Source organism: Monodon monoceros, unplaced genomic scaffold (genome assembly GCF_005190385.1).
Source record: "Monodon monoceros isolate NGI ecotype Baffin Bay Population unplaced genomic scaffold, NGI_Narwhal_1 Super_Scaffold_13, whole genome shotgun sequence".
NCBI lineage: Eukaryota > Metazoa > Chordata > Mammalia > Artiodactyla > Monodontidae > Monodon > Monodon monoceros.
The window spans coordinates 9,631,145-9,654,200 of record NW_021703769.1 but is presented as its reverse complement, the minus strand read 5'-3'; the positions used below and the strand labels follow the sequence as shown (position 1 = coordinate 9,654,200).

The window sequence follows — 23,056 nt, the reverse complement described above, 5'->3', positions numbered from 1 at the left end:
ACACACACACACACACACACACACACACACACACACACACACACACACACCCCTTACTTACAGGATCATCTCCTCCAAATGAGAAGAATATGTGCATTTAAATTAATTCTGGCAGATCAATTTCCAAAATGTCTGTACCAGTTCACATTTCCACTTCTAAGTTTTCTCATATCTGTTCCAGCACTGGATTTTATTGCTCTAAACATTTTCTGCCAAAATCATGTGTAGAAACAGCATCTCGTTTTTATTTCATTTGTGTTTGTATTCCCATGATGACCAGTGAGGTTCTGCATCATATCATGTGTCTGACTTGTCCGGATCCCCAGCTCCCAGCACAGAGAAGAGATGTGTGTGAACCACTTACCCGTGTGGATTTTTAAATGACGCTCCATGTCCTTCATGCCATAGGCAGTCTTGAACTGGCAACCTTAAGAAAAGGCAAGGAAAAATCAATGACAGAGGGAAACACAGTCACTTTAGAATGGAGAAGCCTGGCAGAAACTTCCTTAACCAAGTGATGAAAGTTAATCCCACAGTAATGGGACCAACAGGTATCAGTGTGCTCCTGATACCAGGTACCAAGTACATAATATCTCGTCTGTACTTCCTGCTCAAATTGCTTCACCTACATCTGATCACGAGGAAACATCAGACAAACCCAAAGTGACGAACATTTTATTCAATATGAAATAACTGGCCTGTGCTTTGCAAACCTGTCAAAGGTCATGAAAGACAAAAGCTTAGGATTAAAGGAAACTAAAGACACATGAAAGCTGAATGCAATGTGTATTATGAACTGGATCCTGGACCAGTTTTCCTTTTGATACAGAGGACATTAGTGAGACAATTGGTAAAATCTTAATAAGGTCAGCAGTTTGATAATAGTATGTATAAATGTTAATTTCCTGATATTGATGATTGTACTGTGGTTACATAAAAGAATATTCTTGTTTCTAGGAAATATACATTGAGGTACTTAGGGGTAAAGGGACATCATGTCTGCAACTTTGGGGGAAATATATGTATATATAGAAAGAATAACAAAGCAAACATAGTATGTTAATATTTGGGAAATCCAGATGAAAGATACATAGAAATTTTTGGTGCTATTCTTGCAACTTTTCCTTAAGCCTGAAGTTTTCCTTGCCTTCCCTAAAGGTTTTTTTTTTGCAGTACGCAGGCCTCTCACTGCTGTGGCCTCTCCCGCTGTGGAGCACAGGCTCCGGATGCGCAGGCCCAGTGGCCATGGCTCACGGGCCCAGCCGCTCCGCGGCATGTGGGATCCTCCCAGACCGGGTCACGAACCCGTGTCCCCTGCATCGGCAGGCGGAATCTCAACCACTGTGCCACCAGGGAAGCCCCCTAAAGGTTTTGTTTTTTTTTTTTAAGTAAGGAAAGAATAATTTTTCTGGATGTCTTCCTAAGTTGCAGCACAGCAAGAAAATTTCACAGGAATCTGAAATTTTCACTAGTCCCATTCAAAGAAAGACCCATGGCTATAAAAGTCTTAGAGCCCAGTGCATGGTGACCAGAGACAGTGAGAGGTCGTATGTGATGATGCAAATGCTGTGGGTTGATTTTTTTAAGCCAAGCAGTTTGGAGCACATCTACGTCCAGTTGTCAGGAATTCAAGAGTTCGAGTCTTGGACCTGTTAAATGTCACATTCTCTACAAAAGTAGGTAGGACAAGATGCTGCCTTTACCTGGATAGCAACAGTTAAGCCTCTTCTGAGCAGTTGGGGCCGTGGGCTTTTTGGCTCGTGACTTGACAGGGAGAGAGATGACAGTGGCTGTCTGGTTTTCATTGCTTTCTGTGGGCAGATATGTTTGATAGCCATGTTCAAAAACAAATTCTGGAGCTGAAACTAAAAGATATGACGATTATTAATTTTCATAATATGAATACCCAATAGATATTCCCTTTGCCCACCTTCCTTTGTAGAGAATGAACATGTTGAGATTGCTTTCCCAGTCTCCCTTGCTGCTTAGGAGTGATCATGTGACCCCACTCTAGCCCATGAGACAGTAGAGAACATCTGCTGCAGGGCCTTTGGAAAAGATTTTCTCCCTGACTTGAAGAAAAGGTGGGGGCAGAAAGAGAGGTAGTTGAGGAAAGCTCATTCTTGCTGCCCTGGTTGCCCCACTTTCTGTCTTTGGACATGCTGGAGTGAGGACGTGATGTCTGGATCTGTGGCAGCCATTCTGTAACCATAAAGGGAGAGCAAGAAAACCAGATGTTGAGCCAGAGCCCTGAAAACCATTCAAATCTAGACTTACTAAATAAAAAAGAAATGTCCCTACCATTTACCAGGTAGGTTTTCTGTTAACTTCAGCCAAAAGCATTAGTTACTTTCATAGGCTTTATCACAAAATCCTAACACACAACTGGAAAGGAACTGATTGAAGGAATTCTGGGCAAAACTACAAATACTCTCTAAACATAAATACTTTTTAACACAAGTACTCCTAAAACAAACAAACAAACCTTGTATTCTTACTGAAATTTTGAGGAAAAAAGAATAAAAAGGAGACCAAACATCTTTATCATCTTTGTCTTTAACCTTGTCATTATAACAGGAAAAATAGGCAGTCTCAAATTTCTTTTTTCTTTTTTTCAATTATAGTTCTTTTGACTACTTTGTTCATTAAATTTATGGTTTGGGAATATGTATTTTCTTTCTTCCTTTATTACATGTAATCGTCACATGGAGATTTGGCTTCAAATAGGAGTAAATACAACCATGGGGCTTGTTCATTAGATGAACTTGTCAGGCTGAGAGGCCCTAATGATGGCTTTGAGAGCCAACGTCATATTCTGTTTCCAAACCTCAGTCACTGAGGCACCACCTTTGACATTTCTGCCATCGTACTTACAGAGTACACTTCTTTAAATCAACATGGGCCTGACATTACTCCCTATTTTGGCTTTGCCTGAAGCAGTAATACTCCCTCCACAGGTTTGAGGTGTTAATTACAGTTTCTCTTAAAACAAACATCATCTTTCTTTGAATCTAAGATGTTATAGACTGTAAGATGCAGCATTATTTTACACACAATAAATTTTTAAAAGTTGCCTATTCAACACATTATAATGCAATGTTTTCATATTCCTTAGGTATTTATATACGTATAGATATTCCTTAGACATTTTATAGTATTCACTGAATGAATTCTTTTAGATTTCTTTGGATACTTGATAGGAAACTCAGGTTCCTTACCTGTACTCCTTGGGCACCTTTGGCAATGACAACTTCATTCCAGTGCATGTCAAAGAATAGCTGGGTTCTATCAGTATTTGAGCAAAATCATGGTTTCCATTTTCCTCAATTGAAATATGTCGGGGGAAGTGGCTTTTGTTTAAAGCTGGCCGAAAGAGTCTGACAAACTGATGTTCCATCTTCACACCGAGTCTCTCTGATGCATTAACCAACCACACCCGCCTCTTGTTGAGATGTTTCATCTACTCTGCGGGATTAGCTATTGCTCCTGCTTCCTCTGCTCTGCTTGGTTCTCAAGGCATGGTCCCCAGCCAGCAGCACTGGACTTACCTAGGAACTTGCTACAGAGGCAATTCTCGGGCCCCACCCCCACCAACTGAATGAGGAACTCTCAGGTGGACCCAGCAATCTGGTCTAACAAGCTGCCCACGTGATTCCGATACATGCTCAAGTTTGAGAACCACTGGTGTAAGGGATCCTTTTCCAGGCATCTCAGCAGCAAACCTTAACCCAACTTTGTCTATTTGAGGGACTCCATCTTTCTCGGTTGTTGCTTTGCAAAAACTACAGTTGTTCCTCCAATAACAAATATTTGCTTCAGTAATATCAAATTGACCCGCTGCTACTGTTTCCAGGTATTTCTGGGCACAGTTACTTTTCATCTTCTATCTGAATCATCCTGCAATATCGCAGAAGACATTCCAAACAGCAGTTAAACCCAACAAATGTAGTGCCAAAAAATGCACACAACTCTGCCAAAGTGACAAAAAAAGTGATCAATGACAATGCAATCAAGGTTGTTTACCAGCGCGCAAAGACAATTTTTTGGTGACTGCCTCTTGGCTGGCAGCTATCTCCTTGATTCCAAGGTGCACCCCCATTTCAGATGTTACAATGTATCTTTGAACTGATAAAAGTCTAGGTTCAGCTACTTCCTAGGTGTGGGACCTCAGGCCAGTCACGTGACTTCTTTGAGCCTCCGTTTCCTCGCCTGTAAGTGGGGATAATCACTGTGCCCACTTCATAAGGTTATTGCAAAGTTTCATGAGAGCATCAGTAGCACAGGATATGTCCACAGCTGAGTCTTAATAAATGTGAGTTACTACAATTGAGCAGAACTGGGCACCAAACTTTCAACAGGAATATGATCAAGACTCAGGGAGACCAACTGCCTTCGTTTGCCTGGGTCTGAGGGTTCCCCGGGATACAGGACCTTCAGTGCTAAAACTAGGATGGCTGTTCACGCTACCATGACTTCCCAACTTTCTGCTCTACCACTTTTTGAACAAAAAAGGCTGGAAGACCCTGGGGTGGGGAGGGGTTGTGACAGTGGCCAGGCCCTCCCTAAGGCTCAGCTCAGCTGTGGAGTCCGTAACCCTCCTGGGGAGGTAAGTACGGGTTCCTGAATGATCCTGAGCCTGGGATTCCCGCCCTCCAGGGAGATCGATGGGGCTTCGTCCCCTAACTGTCCACCTGCCCCTCCACCGTAAGCCTTAGCATCCCTTTCGTGGTGAGTCACGGCAAAGGGGAAACACGAGAGTATTCTGGATAGTAACCCCTTCTCAGATATATGGTTTGCAAATATTTTCTCCCATCCAGTAGGTTGCCTTTATGTTCTGCTGGTTGTTTCCTTAGATGTACAGAAGTTCGATGCAGTCCCACGTGCCCATTTTTGCCTTTGTTGCCTGTGCTTTTGGTGTCTTGGGGGAGGCGGCAGGAAGCATAGGGAGTCAGGCACCCAAATGCAGGGATCATTTGGTGGGGGGGGGTCCCTTGTCTGTCTTCAGATTTGGCATAAACAGTGGCAGTGGCCTTGGGGAATCTGAGTGTCCAGAGGAAGTGAAGGCAGCAGGGTCAACCCCAAGCACCCAGATCTGCTGAGAGGAGAACTGCTTCCAGCAGAGGCATGACCTATCCCCAGGGGAGAATGTTCTCAATGGCTCTTATAATCAAGTCCAGTGCTTAGTGAGATCAGCTCCCCCAGCCCTCCCCCAACAACCCCCAGCAGCTCACAGCCTCACTCCGGCCTTTGGTTTTGTTTTTGCCCCCGGGGCTCTCCCTGGCTTGCCTGTGTGCCCAGGTGCGCATCTGAAACGCGCGGTTTGTTCTATGCAGTCCTGGTCTGTAGCAGGAGCACCTTGGGTGTTCAGTTATTCACTCATGTTGTTGCTTAAAAAGTAAGAATGTCACATGAATTTCACAGGGAACCAAAATCTCTCTCTGTGGTTAGGACCCACTGGTGTCTTAGACCCGCTGGGCTCACATGGGCCAACTGTAGTTCCTCCCACAAAACTGTTCTTCAAATAGCTGAAGATTCCACGTCTCCCAAGCCACTTTGCTTCTCGCTTCTCTTCTTCGACTTAAAAGCTCCATTTTTTAAAACCTTTTCTCTTTTTTAAAATTAAAAATGTATTATTTTTTCAGAACAAAAGTAAACACCAATGGTAGAAAATCTAGGGAGTACAGAAAAGTGTAGAGAAGAAAACCTGCCCAGTGCTGGCAGTATACCCCCTTGCATAATATGCTCATTAAATACTGTACTTTTTCCCCAAAGTACTTATCTCTACTGTAATTAAACAGTTATTTGGGAAAGTATTTAATGACCATCCTCTCCTCCTTTGGTTGGATGAGCCAGGTGAGGACAACATCTGTTTCTCTCCATCACTGTTTCCCAGAACCTCACACAGACGCTGGCAGTGCAGGGACTCAGAGAATATTGGTTGAATTAATGATGGACCAAATGGCTAACGTAGCCTTTCTATATAGATTTTAAAAGTATAAAACTGGGGTCATGGCTTAAATTGTTTTGTATTCTTTTCTTTTTTATTAAACAATTAAGCAATTTTATTAAACAATTTTGCTATGTGAAAGCATTCTGCCACGTTATCATCCACCCAAAACACAATTTCTTATGGCTACATAATACGCCATCATGTTGGTTGTCACAGTTAAATTGACCATTCCCCCGTTTTGGACAATGAGTTGGTTTTTAGGTGTTTACCTTTATAAATAATACCTATCCAAAAATTTTAACTTATCTCTAGCTTCTCTGGATACCTTCCTGTAAGCTGAAGAACCGGGTCAAAATGGAAGGGTCATTTTATTGCTTGGTGATTCATAATTATGAGATCCTTCCAGAAAATCTAAATCAACGTACATTCTCCCCTTCACCTTGGCTATCACACAGACTATTTGACAGGACAAAATGAGATCATTTTAGTTTAATTTGCGTTTCATTAATAATTGGTGAAGATGAATCTCTTTTCCACCATATTTTATTCATTCATATACCTTCTTTATGAACTGCCTATTCATGCTATTAGCTCTTTTTTTTCTATTGAATTTTTACGTTTTTCTCATTGACTTGTAAATGATCTTTACAGATTTATTTATTTATTTATGGCTGCGTTGGGTCTTCACTGCTGTGCGTGGGCTTCCTCTAGTTGCGGTGAGCGGGAGCTACTCTTCGTTGCGGTGCGCAGGCTTCTCATTGTGGTGGCTTCTCTTGTTGCGGAGCACGGGCTCTAGGTATGCGGGCTTCAGTAGTTGTAGCTTGTGGGCTCAGTAGTTGCAATACGTGGGCTCTGGAGGGCAGGCTCAGGAGTTGTGGTGTGCAGGCTCAGTAGTTGTGGCTCGCGGGCTCTAGAGCACAGGCTCAGTAGTTGTGGCACACGGGCTTAGTCGCTCCACGGCACGTGGGATCTTCCTGGACCAGGGATCAAACCCGTGTCCCCTGCATTGGCAGGTCGATTCTTATCCACTAAGTCACCGGGGAAGACCCGATCTTTACAGATTAAGGAAATTGCTTCATTGTCATATCGTCAAATCTATCGTTTGTTTGTTCCTGTTTCTTCCAGTATAGGCCATGCTTATTAGGACTCACACTTAGGGGTCTTGATTCAAATGCAAACTCAGAATTCACCTGCTGGGAGAAAAATCCACCTCTCTCTGTAAGGAAAAGTCTTCTCATGTTCTTCCAAAGGGTTTTCCTGAATGTGGTCCACACCTGCCCCAGCACATCAGCCCATCTGTCCCCCATCCCAAGGGTGACCCTCACCCCCTCTCTCTGCCACAGCCGATTGGTTTGGAAGCAGACACCTGCACAAACGCTGGACCAATCAGACCCCCTTGCCCTGGAATTAGGAATTGGGGCGAAGATATGCGGCTTGACATGGACTTCCATTCTGAAAAAAGAAGCACCTAGGTGCCTGACACTGCCACTGAAAGATTTCCATCCTTTCTTGTCTTTCTCCTCCTGGTCCAGTGGTTCTCAAAATTGATCATGTACCAAAGATTCTGATGCCGAGATCTAGGTATAGTCTGGGTATATTTATAGCTGATTTTTAACAAGTTTTCCATGTAATTCTTCTGCATACCAGCTTTGAGAACTCCTGCTCTAGACTATTCTAACAGGGTAGTGGCAGGAGTGTGGCTGTCCAGAGGGGCCTTGGGATTGGATTCCACTGCTAAGCCCCTCCTCCTTGTCCCTTGCTGGCCTGGCTTCTTCCAAGACAGTGGAACAGGGCATCTTAGCCAATGGGATCTAGAATTTCTGGAGAAGCATTTCCTCTCTGGTAAAGCGAAGCCGCCCCTTTCCCCATCCATGGGCAGGGCTGAGTGAAGACTTGAGGCTGAAAGCAGCAGCAGCAGCCCCCTTGTGGCCATGAGGAGGACTACTGCCGAGGACAGCAAGAAGATGCAAAGACCCCGCCGTTCTTGTCCTGAGGTAAGGAATGTTTTACAATCCAGCCCTCTTGTAGTTTAGTGCTGTTAAGAGCAACTGAAAGCATCTGAACTGACCCAAGCCCTCACTGGCTGGTCCAGATTCCCAGGACCCTGCTCAGACCCACCCAGATGGTACGCTTAAGGGAGGGGGCTGGGTGTCTGCATTTTTCACCAAAGCTCCATGTGGTTCTTTTGAGAAACACTGCGATGAGGACTTTCCTAAGGGGTGATGTGGCGCAGTCAAGTGCAGATTCCTCGGCCAGGTAGCCTGGCTTTCAGGCCCCGTTCTGCCCCTTTCTGGCTCTGTCACCTTGGTCAAGTTATTTAATTCCTCTGTGCTTTAGTTCATTATGGGTAAAATGGGGATAATAATTCTTAGTGCCTAATTTATGTTGTGAAAAGTTAATTTTTAAAATGAAATGTTAAATTTAAATTCATAACAATTTAAGTCGTGAAAAACTACTTCATATATAGAGTACTTAAAAAGTACATGGCGGGCTTCCCTGGTGGTGCAGTGGTTAAGAATCCACCTGCCAATGCAGGGGACACGGGTTCAAGCCCTGGTCCAGGAAGTTCCCACATGCCGTGGAGCAACGAAGCCCGTGCACCACAACTACTGAGCCTGCGCTCTAGAGCCTGTGAGCCACAACTACTGAAGCCCGCGAGCCTAGAGCCCGTGCTCAGCAACAAGAGAAGCCACCACGATGAGAAGCCCGTGCACCGCAACGAAGAGTACCCCCGTTCGCTGCAACTAGAAAAAGCCCACGTGCAGCAATGAAGACCCAACGTGGCTAGGTATTAAAAAAAAAAAGTACACGGCACTTAATGAGCAGTACGTGAGAATTAGCTATTATTATTATTGCCAGATTCTCCCGGCAAATCATTACATCGTTTGCCTTACTAATTACTCACACGCTCGGCAACCTTCAACGGCTCCCCAGCTTCTTCACAATAAAGGCCAGATCAAAGCAGGGCTGCTACCCCATACTCCCCGTGTCATCTCCTGCCACTGTTATCAGATCTCGCCTTCAGAAGCAAGATCAGCTTCTCCACCTCCAGACCACCAGGAGGAAATGCCCCCCCCCCGCCATCTTCCTCCCCAAGGCAGGTGAGATTTTCAAGGCCTATTATACATTTGCTCTCACTCATCATTTCTTCCCTTGGCTTTCCCCATTGGGACCAATCTACTCCATGAACTCTCTGCAAAAGGCTGTACTTGTCACAGATGGCTGGGTTTGTATGTCTTACAACTAAATTCTCCTCCCCTCCCTGATGAGCTTGGAATTCTCCAAGGGAAGCATCTCCATTATCTCGGCTCCAGCATCTGGCACACGACAGTCCCAGAGCTGCCCTCACTGGGCCCTGATGATGGGGCAGGTGCCACGCCATGAACTTCATGCACATTTAATGAAGTTAATCCTTATAGCTGCCCTTTCCTGCATTCACTTGGTAACTGTTTTATTGAGTGCCTAGGATGTGCCAGGCCTGGTGCTGGGTGGCAGGAAAACAAGACTGATTACTTCCTGCTCCAGGGAGATTTACAGTCTAGGAAACTAGATATTAAACTACTAGTTGGGGGCCCACAGGCCAAACTGAGCCTTCAGAATTTTTTTTTTAAGGCTTTCAAAATCAACTAGGTGGGTTTCCCTAGGTCAATGACCTCTGGCCAAAGACCACCAGGGACACACCTGTAGTTGGATAGGTTGATTAGTCATTATAACGAAGGAAACCTCATACCACGCGAGCCGTGGAGGGTCTCAGTAAGAGGGTGTTAGAAAGGACCTAAAAAGTATTAGAGGTTTGGGGCTCATGTTAGATGATTTTGGGGGGACAGTTCACGGAAGCCTGCATTGGAGGCTGTCAAAAGGTGGGGACAAGTCTATGATTTGGTATCTTAGCGACTATTACTGAGAAGCACTGAAGGTAAAGCCGTAGTAGGTAAAGCAGCAGTGTCACTCAGCTCAGTGGGGGAGGAGGGGATGTCTGGTATTCCGTGGCTCAGGTATGATGACAGAGGGGTTCTGTCTTCATCCTGTCCCACCACGATCAGAGTGGCCCTGTCTCCTGCAGACATTCTGTGAACCTGTTTGCGTTCACCAGGAGAACAGCACGACCCACCAGCGAGAGTCAGCCCAGCTCCCAGCAACACCAAGGCCCAGCTGATGCTGTTTCCTGGCTCTCAGGGGCTGCTTTCCTCCTCCTCTGCTTATTGTCCAAAGGCCCGCCCACTCTCCATCATAGTGGATCCACTGTTGCATTTGCTGCCACTGCCTGATCCCCAGGAGCACCTGAATTTATGTTTCTGGCTAAAGACTGCTTGTTACGAAATAACAAATTAATTGCAACTGTGATATGTGTTAGGTGAGGAAGCAGTGACGAACCTAACCTTAGGGGTGGGGGTGGGTGGGGGGGTGGGGGGGTGGGGGGAGGGAGAAATCATAGGTAGCTTCTAGGTGGAGGTGACTTTTAACCTGGGACCTAAAAAAGTGGGAATTAAGCAGAAGAGGTGGGAAAGATCATTCTAGGTCCAGTGATAATTCAACTCATATTGGCTGGGGGCTTGCCATGAGCCAGGCCCTGTGCAAAATTTTCCGTGTGCTGTTTCATTTAATTTTCACAGCCCCTGATTGGGTAAGTAATGAGAGCTAACCCTGACAGCTCTAAGTGTCTTCCATGTAGGTGCCCATGGCAGCCCGGCTGGGACCCTCTGAGCTGAGAACCAGCATTACTTCCATTTTACAGCTGGGGAAACGAAGACACCGAAACCCTACGTCACCTGCCCAAGGTTACCTGGTTAGCAAGTGATGTAGCTGGGATTTGAACCCAGGCAGTCTGGCTCAGGACCTTAGACTCTTCACTACCAAATTCTGTGGCCTTTCTATTTATTCTTGTCCCCACTTTAAAAACGAGACACCAAGAGCTATTATAATTTGCATCAGTCACACAGCTCCTAAGGCCCTGTGCAGCCAAGACCAAACTTGGGGACCTGACTCCAAAGCCCCATGATTTTAAGCCGTGAGCTTAGAAAATGCATATAGGGTGCTAATTTTTTTTTTTTTTTTTTGCCAGCATCAATATCTAATTTTACTGCTTTTATAGAAAAGTTCTTAAATTAACTGCCAAACTGTAGGCAGCTTTCAAAGCTAGCAGAGAATAAACTTTACTTTACATCCAACTATTACTGGGCTGAGACAAGACATATGAGCTGAGTGAGGGAGGGTTTCGTTTAATCAAGGACTGAAGAGGGACAAACTGCCCAGGACAGTAACTGGGTGTGGGTATCTGGAGGAATCTGCCAGGGTGAGGGGTCAGACTGTGACTTAGGGCAGTGAGCGACCCTCCAACTGGGTCGAGGCCCAGAATCCCCCAGGTGCTTGTTAAAAATGCAGATGCCTAAGCCTCAGCGATTCGGGTTCAGAGGTGCAGCCCAGGCACCAGTATCTTTAACAAGCTCCCCTGGGATCCTGGTCCATAGGTAGGTCTGGAAACTGCGGCTATGCAACATTGAAGCCCAAACCTGGGGGAAGTCGGGCCCAGAAAACCAAACTAAACAGTGTTAAAGAAAGGGAAAAAAAGCAAGATTCTGCTTGTTTTGTGGCAGAAATGCAGGCGCAGTCAGGGAGAGCAGCTGGATCCGGCAGAGACTCGGCATCCTGCAAATCTCGCCCCATGTGTTAATCTCTGCATGAATAAAAGCGGTCGTTTATTGAGATACTGTCCCAGGTCCTTTATGTGGATTACTGCAGAGTCCTCACAATAACCCAATGATATTAGGTATGAATTAGGAACCTAATTCTACTACCTAATAGTATTAAGAACCATTATAACCCCTTTCTACAGATGAGGAAAATTAAGCAGAGTAAGTGACTTGTCCACAGGCCAGGATGGCAGACTGGGATAAATGTCCAGCAGTCCGTCTCTGGAGCTTGGAGCTCCTGTCAACTCTGTGCAGTAGGTACCACCATGAGCTGGGCACAAAGAGGGCTCCAGGCCTGGCCTGAGCGTACAGGACAGTTGGCAAAACTGAGGCATGGCCAGAGTGAATGGCGGCAGGGTAGTGGAAATGCTAAGAGGAGGGTGAACATCTCTGAGCAAAGAACTAGGACAAAAGAAGGGGCAGTTATTTGGTGTGGGGTCAGCTTCACTGATAGATGTGAGATTTGGGCAACTGTGCATTCACTCCACAAAGAATATGGTGCCGGGGATCCACGGTGAACACGAGGGGTGCAGCTCCTGACTTCATGGTGCTTAAGGTTCAGCAATGGGACAGACCTTGAAGTTTGTTCTGCAAATAATCATTTAAGTACTGGGACTTGACCTGGTCTGGGAGAACCGTGCGCATGCATGTGTGTTGTCAAAGAGGGGCTCTTTGAGGAAATGCCTTTAAGCCCAGCTCTGACACACGCGTAAGAATTGAGTCAGTTCCAGGCAGAGGGAACAACACATACAAAGGCTCCCAGGCTTGAGGAAATGTGGCACATTTGGAAAACAGAAAGGACATCATCAAGGCTATTGCAATTCAGAGGGGAGGGGAATGTCCTGAGATGAGCCAGATCCTCTGTGTGCAGTCTGTCATGAACCTTAAAGTTTTGAGGTTGAGTTGGTGTCAGGCAGGCAGGAAAGGTATTTTAGGCAGAGGGAACAGCATAAGCAAAGGCTTGGAACCCAGAAGGATGCAATGGCCACCAATAAAGTGTAGGCCTTGAGGTCTCCTCACGCTGGGGCTTTGTGTCCCAGGCTTCACACCCAGTGTGTGGGGTTACTGGGAGTTTGTGTTTGAAGATAGGGAACCCAACACGGAGTCTTCAGGGAGAAGACCACGAGGGTAAGGGCCAAAGCACTTAAGTCCCAGGACCGTCTTGAACCTGTGGTGGGACCCTGGCCATGCCTCATACCCACTTGCAGCATTACTTTGCCCAGCTGTAAAATGAGAAGGTTGTACCAGGCTCATCTCTAAGGTGGTTTTCAGTTTTAACATTTTCTTGGTGACTTCCTTTAAAATGAGAATTAAAATAAATTCGGGAGAAAGTGGGAAGACCTCAAGGTAATCCTACTAAAGTTTGTGAGGTGATCAATTATATTTCAATGCTTAAGGAATTCAGCAGAAACATTATTTGGGGGGCATTAAGGAAACAACCACAAAATTTTGCTTGTTGCTGAAAAATTCAGACACCACACCAATGTACAACTGATAGGGCGAAAGTTGGTACCCCCACTTCAGATGTTCTCCACACCTCGGCTCCAGATTAACTGCTTGCAAAACATTGAGAACAAGTCAGAAGCTGTTGGTGTGCTCAATCAGGCTCACAGACGTATCCTGTTTGGCCAACAAAGTTTTAAAATTTCGGAAGTTTTACATTGTTCAGTTTCTCAGAAAAACCCAAATATGACTGGATCCAAAGAGCAGCTTTCTCTACTTTACCACAGTCCTCACCATTCCCTAATGCCTTATGCACAGCTTACTTCTCTCATTAACATTACACGCTTCATTCCTGTTCTAGCAGCTTTCCGTGAATATAATACTATGTATGTATGCATATATATGCTTTTTTACACTTACCTTGAGAATCTATGTCTGTACAGAGATCTAGCTTCTCTTTTCAATGCTAAGTCACATTCCACTGTCTGAATTTATTCATCTAATAAATTACTAGATTACTATTCACTATTCATCTCTGGTATTTATTCATCTAATTTCCTCTTGACATATACATACAAAGGTTCCATTTTCTTTACAGTATATAAGTTAAGCAAATACCCATGTACATTTGTTTATCAAGTTTTATAGGATAAATACCTAGAAGTGCACTTACTGGGTAAACATGTTTCTGTACATTTTAAAATTTGGAAGATTTTAAATGTAAGATTTAAAGATTGAAAGATATCACAAAATTGCCCAGTTTATATGAATTTACATTTCCAGAAAGTAAAGGAAAGCAGTATTTGATTTGCATTTCTTTAACTACTAAGGCAATGGAGCATCCTTTTATGTTTAGTGGCTCTTGAATATCATCTGCTGCCCTTTGCTGACTTTTCTGCTTGGTTCTTTTATTGAATTTTAGGAGTTCTTTATATATGAGGGACATTAGGCCTTAGTCACACATGCGCTGCTATTTTTTCCCCAGTTGTCTTTAGACTTTTTTATACATTGTTTTTCCTTTGGAAAAATGGTAGCTTTATTTACAACCTCATCACATGATTCTTTTTCTTTTGGGGGAGGGATCCTACAACCTGTCTTCCTTGGCAGGCACAGTATTAATAAATATAATTTTTAATTTAAAAATTGGAATGCCTTTAGCTAACAAATACATTTTCCATTTCCCCACTGGATCCAGCAGTGTGTCTACCAACTATCTCAAAAATGGCTTACTTCCTATTTTTAAAGTAATCTGTCTGGTCCCGTAAGGCAGATTATATAGGTATAAGTATAGGGGTGTGTGTGTGTGTGTGTGTGTGTGTGTGTGTGTGTGTGTGTGTATGTGTGTGTGTTTGGGTCTCTGTGTGTGTATAATTTTTACTCTAGAACTTTTGCAGTTTCATGCTGCACATTTAAATTTTACATTCATTTGCAATTTATTTTGGACACAACCAAGAACTAGGATGAACTTTTCTGTTTTCCTGGTTGGTAGCACAAGGGAGGGGAGGCATCAATGCTTATTTATAGATTTAAAAACTAAAAAAAAAAAAAATTTAAACATTTTTTTGTCCCTTTAGACAAATAATGCAAATTCAGGAATCACACACATACTCCCACCACCCCAAATTACCACCTTTTCCTTTTTACCATTTCCTGCGAGTATTTTTTTCGTAGTATATAGGTTTTTGTTTTAGAAACCTGGTTTTTGTCTGTTTGTTTTGTTTACCACATGACAACAATTTATAACTGCTACCACTTAATGTTTTAACCTAGCGGTTCCCAAACCTGGCTGGGCAGCTGTCTTCCCAGTGGAGCTTGTTAAAAATAATGAATCAGCAACCCTAGAGGGTTGGCTCTGAGTATCTATATTTTTAACAAGTTCTGTGGAGGCGTCTGGGACAGAGCCAGGCCAACTCTAAGCGACTCCCCCATCCCCCAGCCATACCTGTGATCGTCTGGGTCTCAGAGGTGATGGTTCGTGTGGTGGTCTGAGTCTGGGTGGCGGGCACCGTTTCCTCTGATACAAACTGTACCGTGCTGGGCGCCGCCCCAGACGTGCCGGTCAGCTGGCAGCCACTCTGCTTGTGAGCTACAAAGGCGTCCAGGTTGTTAAACTGCTGCTTGCAGATGCCGCAGATGTGGATGTCGGGAGTCAGCTCAACCAGCACTGTTGTGCCACCTGGAACTCCATGGGACACAGGGGAAGTCACAGATTAATTCCAAACAGCTTGAAATTACAACACAAACCAGATTCATGGTAAAAAAAAAAAAAAGGGCACGGTGGCAGACATAGAGACATAGCTAGTTGCTGGCCCAATAGCTATTCCATTCCCCTCTTCTTGCAAACAGAATCCCAGTTCTGCCCTAGCAGCAATGTACCCAGACCCAAGTGATGCTCCTGGTCATTGCCTACAGGGGCACCAGTGGTATTTTATGTGAGAAGGTTCTCCAATGTGCAGGGCTACCCTACACGTCAAAGGACCAGCAGCCATCTCCTACCCCAACTAAAAGGTAGTCGTACTTCCCAGTCATTATGAAAACTAATGCCCCCACTATTCCAACCCCCTATCCCATTATGAGAAGCACTAGTCTAAATAATCTTGGTCCACTACATACTTGGGAACCCCTCCAGCACAATGCTGGAGGAGCTTCTGGGAAAAGTGTGGCTTTCATGATAAAGAGGGATCTGACATTGTTAACACTGTCCACCTCTTCTTCTGGCCTTGAATGCAGATGTGATGCCAGGGCCTTCTGCAGCCACACTGTAACCATGAGATAAATGCTAAGATCTCTACAAAAGCTTACTTCACTGATCCCCTGAATCAACCCTGGAATCAACCAATTCTAGACTTCTCATTAGGCCAGTATAGTTCAGTTTTGTTACTTGTAACCAAAATTCATTCCTAACTGACAGAGGCGTTATTTCACAATAGTAATAATACAAAGAGTTAATACTGTATTAACATTTGCAAAGCACTTACCACAGTCCTGGCACTACATTAGAAAGTGCTATATAAATGTTTGTTAAATAAAGAAATACAATTAATAAGTCTCTAACCAATATGACTACCTTTTTATTTTTAAAAATTTCTTTGCCTTATTACAAGGAAACTCATGTTTATAACAGAAAATTTGGAAGAGAAGAAGCAAGGAGGGCTATCACTCACAATCTTTCCACCCATGCATACCATGAACATTACAAAATATTTTCTTCCATTCATTTTCAGTTAAAAATTATTTAAGATCCTAGTGCATTGTAAATTAATATTTTTCCCACATGCTATCGCACAAGCATTGTGCTATATCACTAAAATCTCTATAAAATAATTATTTAATGACAACACATTATTCCATGTTTTCCAAGCCTCATAATTTCTCAGTAGCTATAAGATTTGTATATTATTCCCAATTTTCCCCAGTCTAAACAGTACGAGAACTACCTTTGTACACATATGGTTGGCATCCATGCATCATAATCTTTTTTGGAAAATTTATAAAATATTTGCTTTACGTCCAATTTCCCCCTTCCAACCAAGACAAGACATCTCTGTGCAGAAATACAATTTGGTTGACTTGCTATGAAGAGATCCTCTGGGCTGAGCATGGTAATGTTTTATAAGCCATCTTGCAAACACCGAAATCAATGGATGGAAGGAATGGACATTTTTCTTCTCCTCTGGAACACTGCCTTCCTGTAGCTACTAAGGTGCCCAAGCTAAGAGGAAGACAAGGAATCAAGAGATGTAGTGATTGCATCGCTGAGGATTCCTTAATGATCAAATAGGACTGATACCCAGGAAGAAATGGGGAGAAGTTTCTGCTTCATATGATGGTTATGAGCATTAAATGAGATGGTGCTTGTAAAAGGCCAGCAGAGGGATCCCCTCCCCCAGCGTGTCACCTGGTGAGGTTATTACTGAGGTGCCCTATTTGAATTTGAAAGTATCCCCTCCGAAAATCTGTATTAATTGAGACCCAGTAACAAACAACGGGCACAATTTGTGCGTATCACCAACAAAAAGAATCCCTTTATCTTTGCAAAGTTCTCCAAACCAAAGTTCTCCAAATCAGAATAAGGGGGCGGGCCGGGGGTGGGGGGTTGTTTAAATATGGCCACGTCTGAGCCCCACTTCGGAGATACTGAGTCATAATGGTGGTGGGCTGAATGCGGGCTAAGGTTTCGGGAAATCTGCGCTTTTCACAAGTTATGCATGGAATACACAGCCAAGTTTGGAAACCAATGTCTCCAAACTTGTAAACAGTAACAGCTAACAAGCTAAGCGCTTACTAGGTGCCAGGGGTTCTCAAACTTTATGTGCATCAGAATCGCCCAGGATAAGGCCGCCCTCCTCCCCTCAAGCCCACCCCGCCACCTGATGGGTGGGGCGCAAAGAGCTTTTTTTTTTTTTCCTTTTTTCTTTTTTTAAGTAAGCGCTCGAGCTCCCAGGTGGCCGGTTTGCGCTCAGTCCCTGGTCCACACTTTGGGAAACAATGCTCCGGGCAAAACCATGGACTTGAAAAAGGCTGTCTTCAACAGGAAAATTAAAATGAACCCCAAACTCAAAACGACCACGGCCCCGTTCCCCATTCAGATCTCCACCTTTAATGTGGAAAAGGCTTTGCAGTAAGCCGGCAGACCTCGTGAAAGTCCCCGAGCCCCAGACTTCCAGAATTTGGGGCCGCCGAGACAGAAGTTTTCCCATCAGCGTTGCCGCGGTTACCCCAAATCTACCTCCAAACTCCGCCGGGGGGCGGGGAATGCCCCAAGGGGGTGACGACTGTCTGAACGGCACGCCCTCCCCCACGATTCCCTTCCAAGAGATCTCCGGAGGCTGGAGAACGCCCCCGCCCCCGCGCCGGCTTGGGGCCCCCCCCGCCAGCCGTCTCCGGCGCCTCCCGCACGGCGCGCCCGCCGCGGTCCCCGAGACGCCGGTTCCAGGCCGTCACCCTGATTTCGGGGCCCCGGGCCTGCTAGCTGCGTCGCAGACGTGCTTGGGCCCGGGCCCCGGAGCGCGCACTGGGCCCCGGAGCGCGCGCTGCGCCCGGAAAAGCACTTACTTTGCACCGAGCCCGGGAAGCTCTCGCCCTCGCTGCTCGCGTTCATGGCCGCAGACTGGGAGGTCCCCGGCCGGCCGGGGTGCCAGGGTAGGGGGGCGCGGGTCTACATGGTGCAAGGACTTTTCCTTTTATTTTTCCACACCCCCCAGCCTTCCTTCTCCCAACTCTGCGAGGCGGGGAGGACGGATGTAAAGCAAGCTCCACTTCCGCTGCCTAGAGGGCGCTGGCCGGGCTCGGCCGCCCCAACCTGCCTTTGCATCAGCGGCTCCCGGGGGAAGCAGCGGTCCAATTCCGATGCCCGGGCCGCGAGGCCCTGCACCCGCGGAATCCCCCGGGAGCCGGATGGCGCACACGCGTCTCCGCGGGTTGGGCGACCACGGGCGGCGAGGGATGCGCACCCCGGGCTGCGGCAGCCGGCGCCCAGCTCACACCCTTGCGGTCTAGGCCGGCGCGTTTGGCCTCCCCGGCTCTGGCGCCTTTGCACCTGCAGCCCTGGGCGTCTGGTCCCCACTGTGGCCGAGCAGCCGTGTCGCCCCCGGGTCGCCCGGGTGGTTTGCAGAGAAGACCGAGTCGGGCTGCAGTTGGGTGGGTGCGCGGGGCGCCGCGGGCTTGGGGTGAACCCCGGCTGAGCGTCAGCGCCCGGCAAATCAGCAGAGCGCTGGGCGGGTCCCCTGCTCAGCTAATGAAATAAAGAGGACCGTGATCACGTGCCTGAGTAACAACTGGGATCAATCGCTGTAAGCTCCCTTCTCGGGGGTCTGCCAACTTTTTTGTGCATCACAGCCACCTGGAGAGCTTGTTAGGACGGAGACTGCTGGGCCCACCCCAGAGTTTCTGACTCAGTGCATCTAGGGTGAGGGCCGAGGATGAGCATTTCTAAGTTATAAGGTGAAGTTCCTGCTATTGGTGGACGCTGCTTTCCCTGATCTGACCGGTTGCCTGACTTCCTCTCTTTACTACTCTCTCCTTCCCTAAGGCGGCAGCCCCAAGCACTCTCCAGCCTCAAGGCTTCTGTGCTTACTGTTCCCTCTATCCACCTGCCACCTTCCATAACCCCTTCAGGTCCTGATTTCAAATTCCCATCCTTAGAGAGACCCTCCTTGGCTAGCCCATTCTAATCCTGCAGTCCCTCCTCCACCACCCAATGGCTCCCTGTTTCCTTCCGGTCAGCTTCATCTTCTTAGAACTTATCACACCTAACATTGTATATCTGGAATATCTCTATCTGTATCTAGCTATCAATCCATCAGTCTATCTGTATATCTGTCTATAGAGATAGATGACAATTTACTTATTACCTGTTTTCCCTTGCCCCTTACATTCAATAAATCCTAATGAACGTGGGATTAAAAATAACAATCCGGGCTTCCCTGGTGGCGCAGTGGTTGAGAGTTCGCCTGCCGGTGCAGGGGACACGGGTTCGTGCCCTGGTCTGGGAAGATCCCACATGCCGCAGAGCGGCTGGGCCCGTGAGCCATGGCCGCTGAGCCTGCGCGTCCACAGCCTGTGCTCCGCAACGGGAGAGGCCACAGCAGTGAGAGGCCCGCGTACCGCAAAAAAAACAAAAAACAAACAAACAAAAAAAACAATCTCTTTGCCTCAGTGGGCACTCCAATCTGGACTTGGAATATCACATGGTAGCGCTTGGCTAGGTCTGAGAAGCTGCTCCTTTGGATGAAGCCTGACTTCTCCAGTTTACCCCAGTCTCCACTCCTCCTTAATACTTCTTGATATCAAGACTGAGTATCAGTTCTCCTAGATCATTGCCCTTGTGCTGCATGTATTTGAATTTTTACATTCAAATAAAATGTATTTATACAAAATTTCCAACATGTTTCTGATAGAAAAAGGGATTTACCCCCCCCATGGTTTAAATATTCCTTTTGACTAAAAATCTCTACCAAGGAATTACCTGTATTACCTGTGCTATGTCATGTAATCCTCAGAACAACACAGAGATAGACACTATCATACTAGTTCATAGATGTAGAAACAGCCTCTTAAAGGTTAAATAAATTTCCTCCAGTCAAAAGGCCAATAAAGGACCAGCTCAGTTAAGAATCCTTGAGGGCAAGTATCAGAAACTGTAGAAGAATAAAGATTTGCATAGGCTTCAAAGTCAGTCAGTTAGAATTATATCCTTCATTAAATGATTCCTGGCAGGAGATTTCCAGATACTTTCTTCAATTATTAAGAAAATACACAATATTTTAAAAATTCTGGTAATATCATAACAAGAATAATGAGGCCATAGTCACTGGGTTGTCATCAGTTTTGTGAGCAAAGATATCCTTCTCTTAACAAAATCATTTATAATTTCAAGTGATCAAAATTTTTTTGACAGTAGACATTTTAACAAGTTTAGTTTCCTATGGCAACCATGCACAATTGACTAAAATTTAAGTTCTCGAGGCAGAAACTTTTATTTTCTTCCTTGTACACCAGCGTCTATAACAGTGCCTGGTATCTAAAAAGTGATGGCTGGATGGGTGATTAGTATCATGGTTACTTTGGAAGATAACTATTAAAGCAAACCTTTGACTATTACAGAAAAGCATTTTTCCCTTTTCAGTAAACATACAGACAAAAGTGTGGTACAATGACAGAATCTAGAAAAATTATAGATTCCATTTCAGTTGTGTGGTAACTGGTATGCAAATACTTTTTAGTCTCCTTTATTTTCCTAGACAAAGGCTAACAAGAATGGCTAGCTTTGCACTTTTCAGAAGTACTTGTGTCAGCAACCTCTCCACTCAGTTTCCTCAAAAGTACTACAGAAAATTCTGGCCTAAAGTTTCACCTATAAATTGAACCAAGGCTGGTGAGCTGACCCTGAGTCTGTTGCCCTTTGATCCGTTCCTTGCCACTCTGCTCAGCTCTGCATGTCAGCGGAGCTGACCCCTGTCTGTAATTTCCAGGCTTCTGGGGCTTCTAGCTTCCTGTTGGGTTTGCCTAATGGATGGAAGGAAGAAACCAGAGTATTTCTCTGCCACTCCTCTCCCTATCTGGGTGGCAGTGGCTGTGTCTCTGCTATGGCCCCGGATCCCAGAAGGGCCCACTGTGGCCTCAGCTTCTGGCAGGTGACTGGTTCCTGGTGTCTGAAAATATGTCCTCCTCCTTTGGTCCCCAGCCTTCTCCCTGGGGAGCAGGGGTAGTGACTTCCAGCCGTTACTAACCTCTGGTTGCCTAACCATTCCCATTTAGCCTTTCAGCTCTTTCATCACCTGTGAATCAATTCCTGACATCAACTTTACTTAAATCCTCAGAGTTGCTTTCTCTTTCTGGTTGGGCTCTGGTTTAAGGTTTGGATTAAGGTTTGTGGGGCTTATAATTTTCTTCTTGCTTTTCTGGACGCGGCAGGTGATTCTTAACTGGAGAGTGCCTTAGAGTCTCCAAGGGAACTTGCTGAGAACACACATGCTCAGGCACCACCCAGATGCATTGGAATAGAATCTTGGGGCGTGGGCTCCAGGCACGTAGCATGGAGGCACGTCGTGGATGACACTAGCAAGCCCCTCCTGACCTTTTCACTGAAACCTGATCTGAAATCTTGGAGCAGACCAGGGGAAAATTTTTTATATTCCAAAATTGATTCACTAACAATATTTAACAACTGCGTGCAGTCCTCACATAAACATGAAGGTCAATAAAGAAACACTTGAAAGTTAAATAAGTGCTAAAACCTACTGTAATAGGATATAATCAAGACTCAACCTGTCGGGCATTAAGTGGTGATTACACAACCAATTATTTTGATGAGAGCTGGCTTTGAGTCTTGCCTGGCATCTAACGGAGGGTGGCACACCTGTGTTTTAATAGTATATTCACTTAGATAATTTCATACGAGCAAGCATACACATGCTTGATTTTTTCACTCTTTTATATAGTTAATATCTTAACATGAAAACACTCAAACAGTATAAAAAGGTATACAGTGAGAAGTGGGCGCCCCTTCAACCTCTCACAGCCCCCCCCCCAGTTTCCTTTCAGGAAATAGTAACTATTACCAGTTGCTGGGGTGTTCTTCAGAAAGGTATATGTATATCCATCCATTTCTTTTTCTTCCAAATAATACCATAATGCAAACAACACTCTACGGCCTGCTTTATTTTTTTTTGCATAACAATGTATTTTGGAAAATATTGCTTACAAGTGGATCTAGATTTGCCTCATTGCTTTAGGAAGATTTCAGGTTTCCATTTGTATATACATATACTAAAATTTACTTAAACATTCCCTGTTAATGAACATTTAATTTGTTTTTTGGTTACCACAGACAAAGCTGCAATGAATATATATCTGTATCTATGCCTGTACAGAAGAGAGTATATCTGTAGGATACATTCCTAAAATAGAATTGCTCGGTCAATGGGTATATGCATTTAAAGTTTTGATGCTTTCCAATGGCACTTAGAACTCCCATCAATAACTTGTTAGGACACCTCTTTCCTACATCCTAACTCACACAGTGTTATCAAGTTTCTGATCTTTGTCAATCTGGTGGGTAAAAAAAAAATGCTATGTTGTAAATTTAACTTGCATTTCTCTAATTATGATACAGTTCTGAATTTAAGCAACAAAACAAAAACTCCTAACATCTATCTATCTCCAACAAAACAGAACAATGTAGTTACAAAATGTGTAATTATTGATTCAGAAGAGGTTCAAATATAATGCATAGATGGCAAAGAAGACACTTTGTTCCAAAGTCTGAATGTCAAAGAGCTAATGTGACAGTTCATGTGAACTTGTGGGGGTCCCCAATATGTTAAAAGTTAGCATGTAATGCTTTGGCCTGTGTGTTTTCAAATAGTTTTAATATGTTAAAGACAAAATTCAAATCAGATATTTGCCTGAGCTTTTGAAACACCCTCAGTGACCCTATGGTTTGAAAACCACTGCTGTAATTCTCATTTTA

At 45.0% G+C, this 23,056-nt stretch overlaps 1 protein-coding gene across 4 annotated transcripts in view; it reads right to left on the bottom strand.

The window, feature by feature from the left end:
* The window catches only part of ZFP64 (ZFP64 zinc finger protein), a 79,121-nt gene extending 60,584 nt beyond the window's left edge, over window positions 1-18,537 (bottom strand). Inside the window, exons 1-4 of one of the 4 annotated variants that reach the window (XM_029221119.1) lie at window positions 18,139-18,537; window positions 15,026-15,265; window positions 1,704-1,865; window positions 365-427 (exon numbers count right to left, since the gene is read on the bottom strand). In XM_029221119.1, coding sequence (XP_029076952.1) covers window positions 365-427; window positions 1,704-1,865; window positions 15,026-15,265; window positions 18,139-18,184 — 511 coding nt within the window. In that variant the 5' untranslated portion in view covers window positions 18,185-18,537. The remainder of the gene's footprint in view (window positions 1-364; window positions 428-1,703; window positions 1,866-15,025; window positions 15,266-18,138) is intronic. The other 3 variants (XM_029221116.1, XM_029221117.1, XM_029221118.1) reach the window with 3 other exon arrangements.
* Window positions 18,538-23,056: the final 4,519 nt, after the last annotated feature.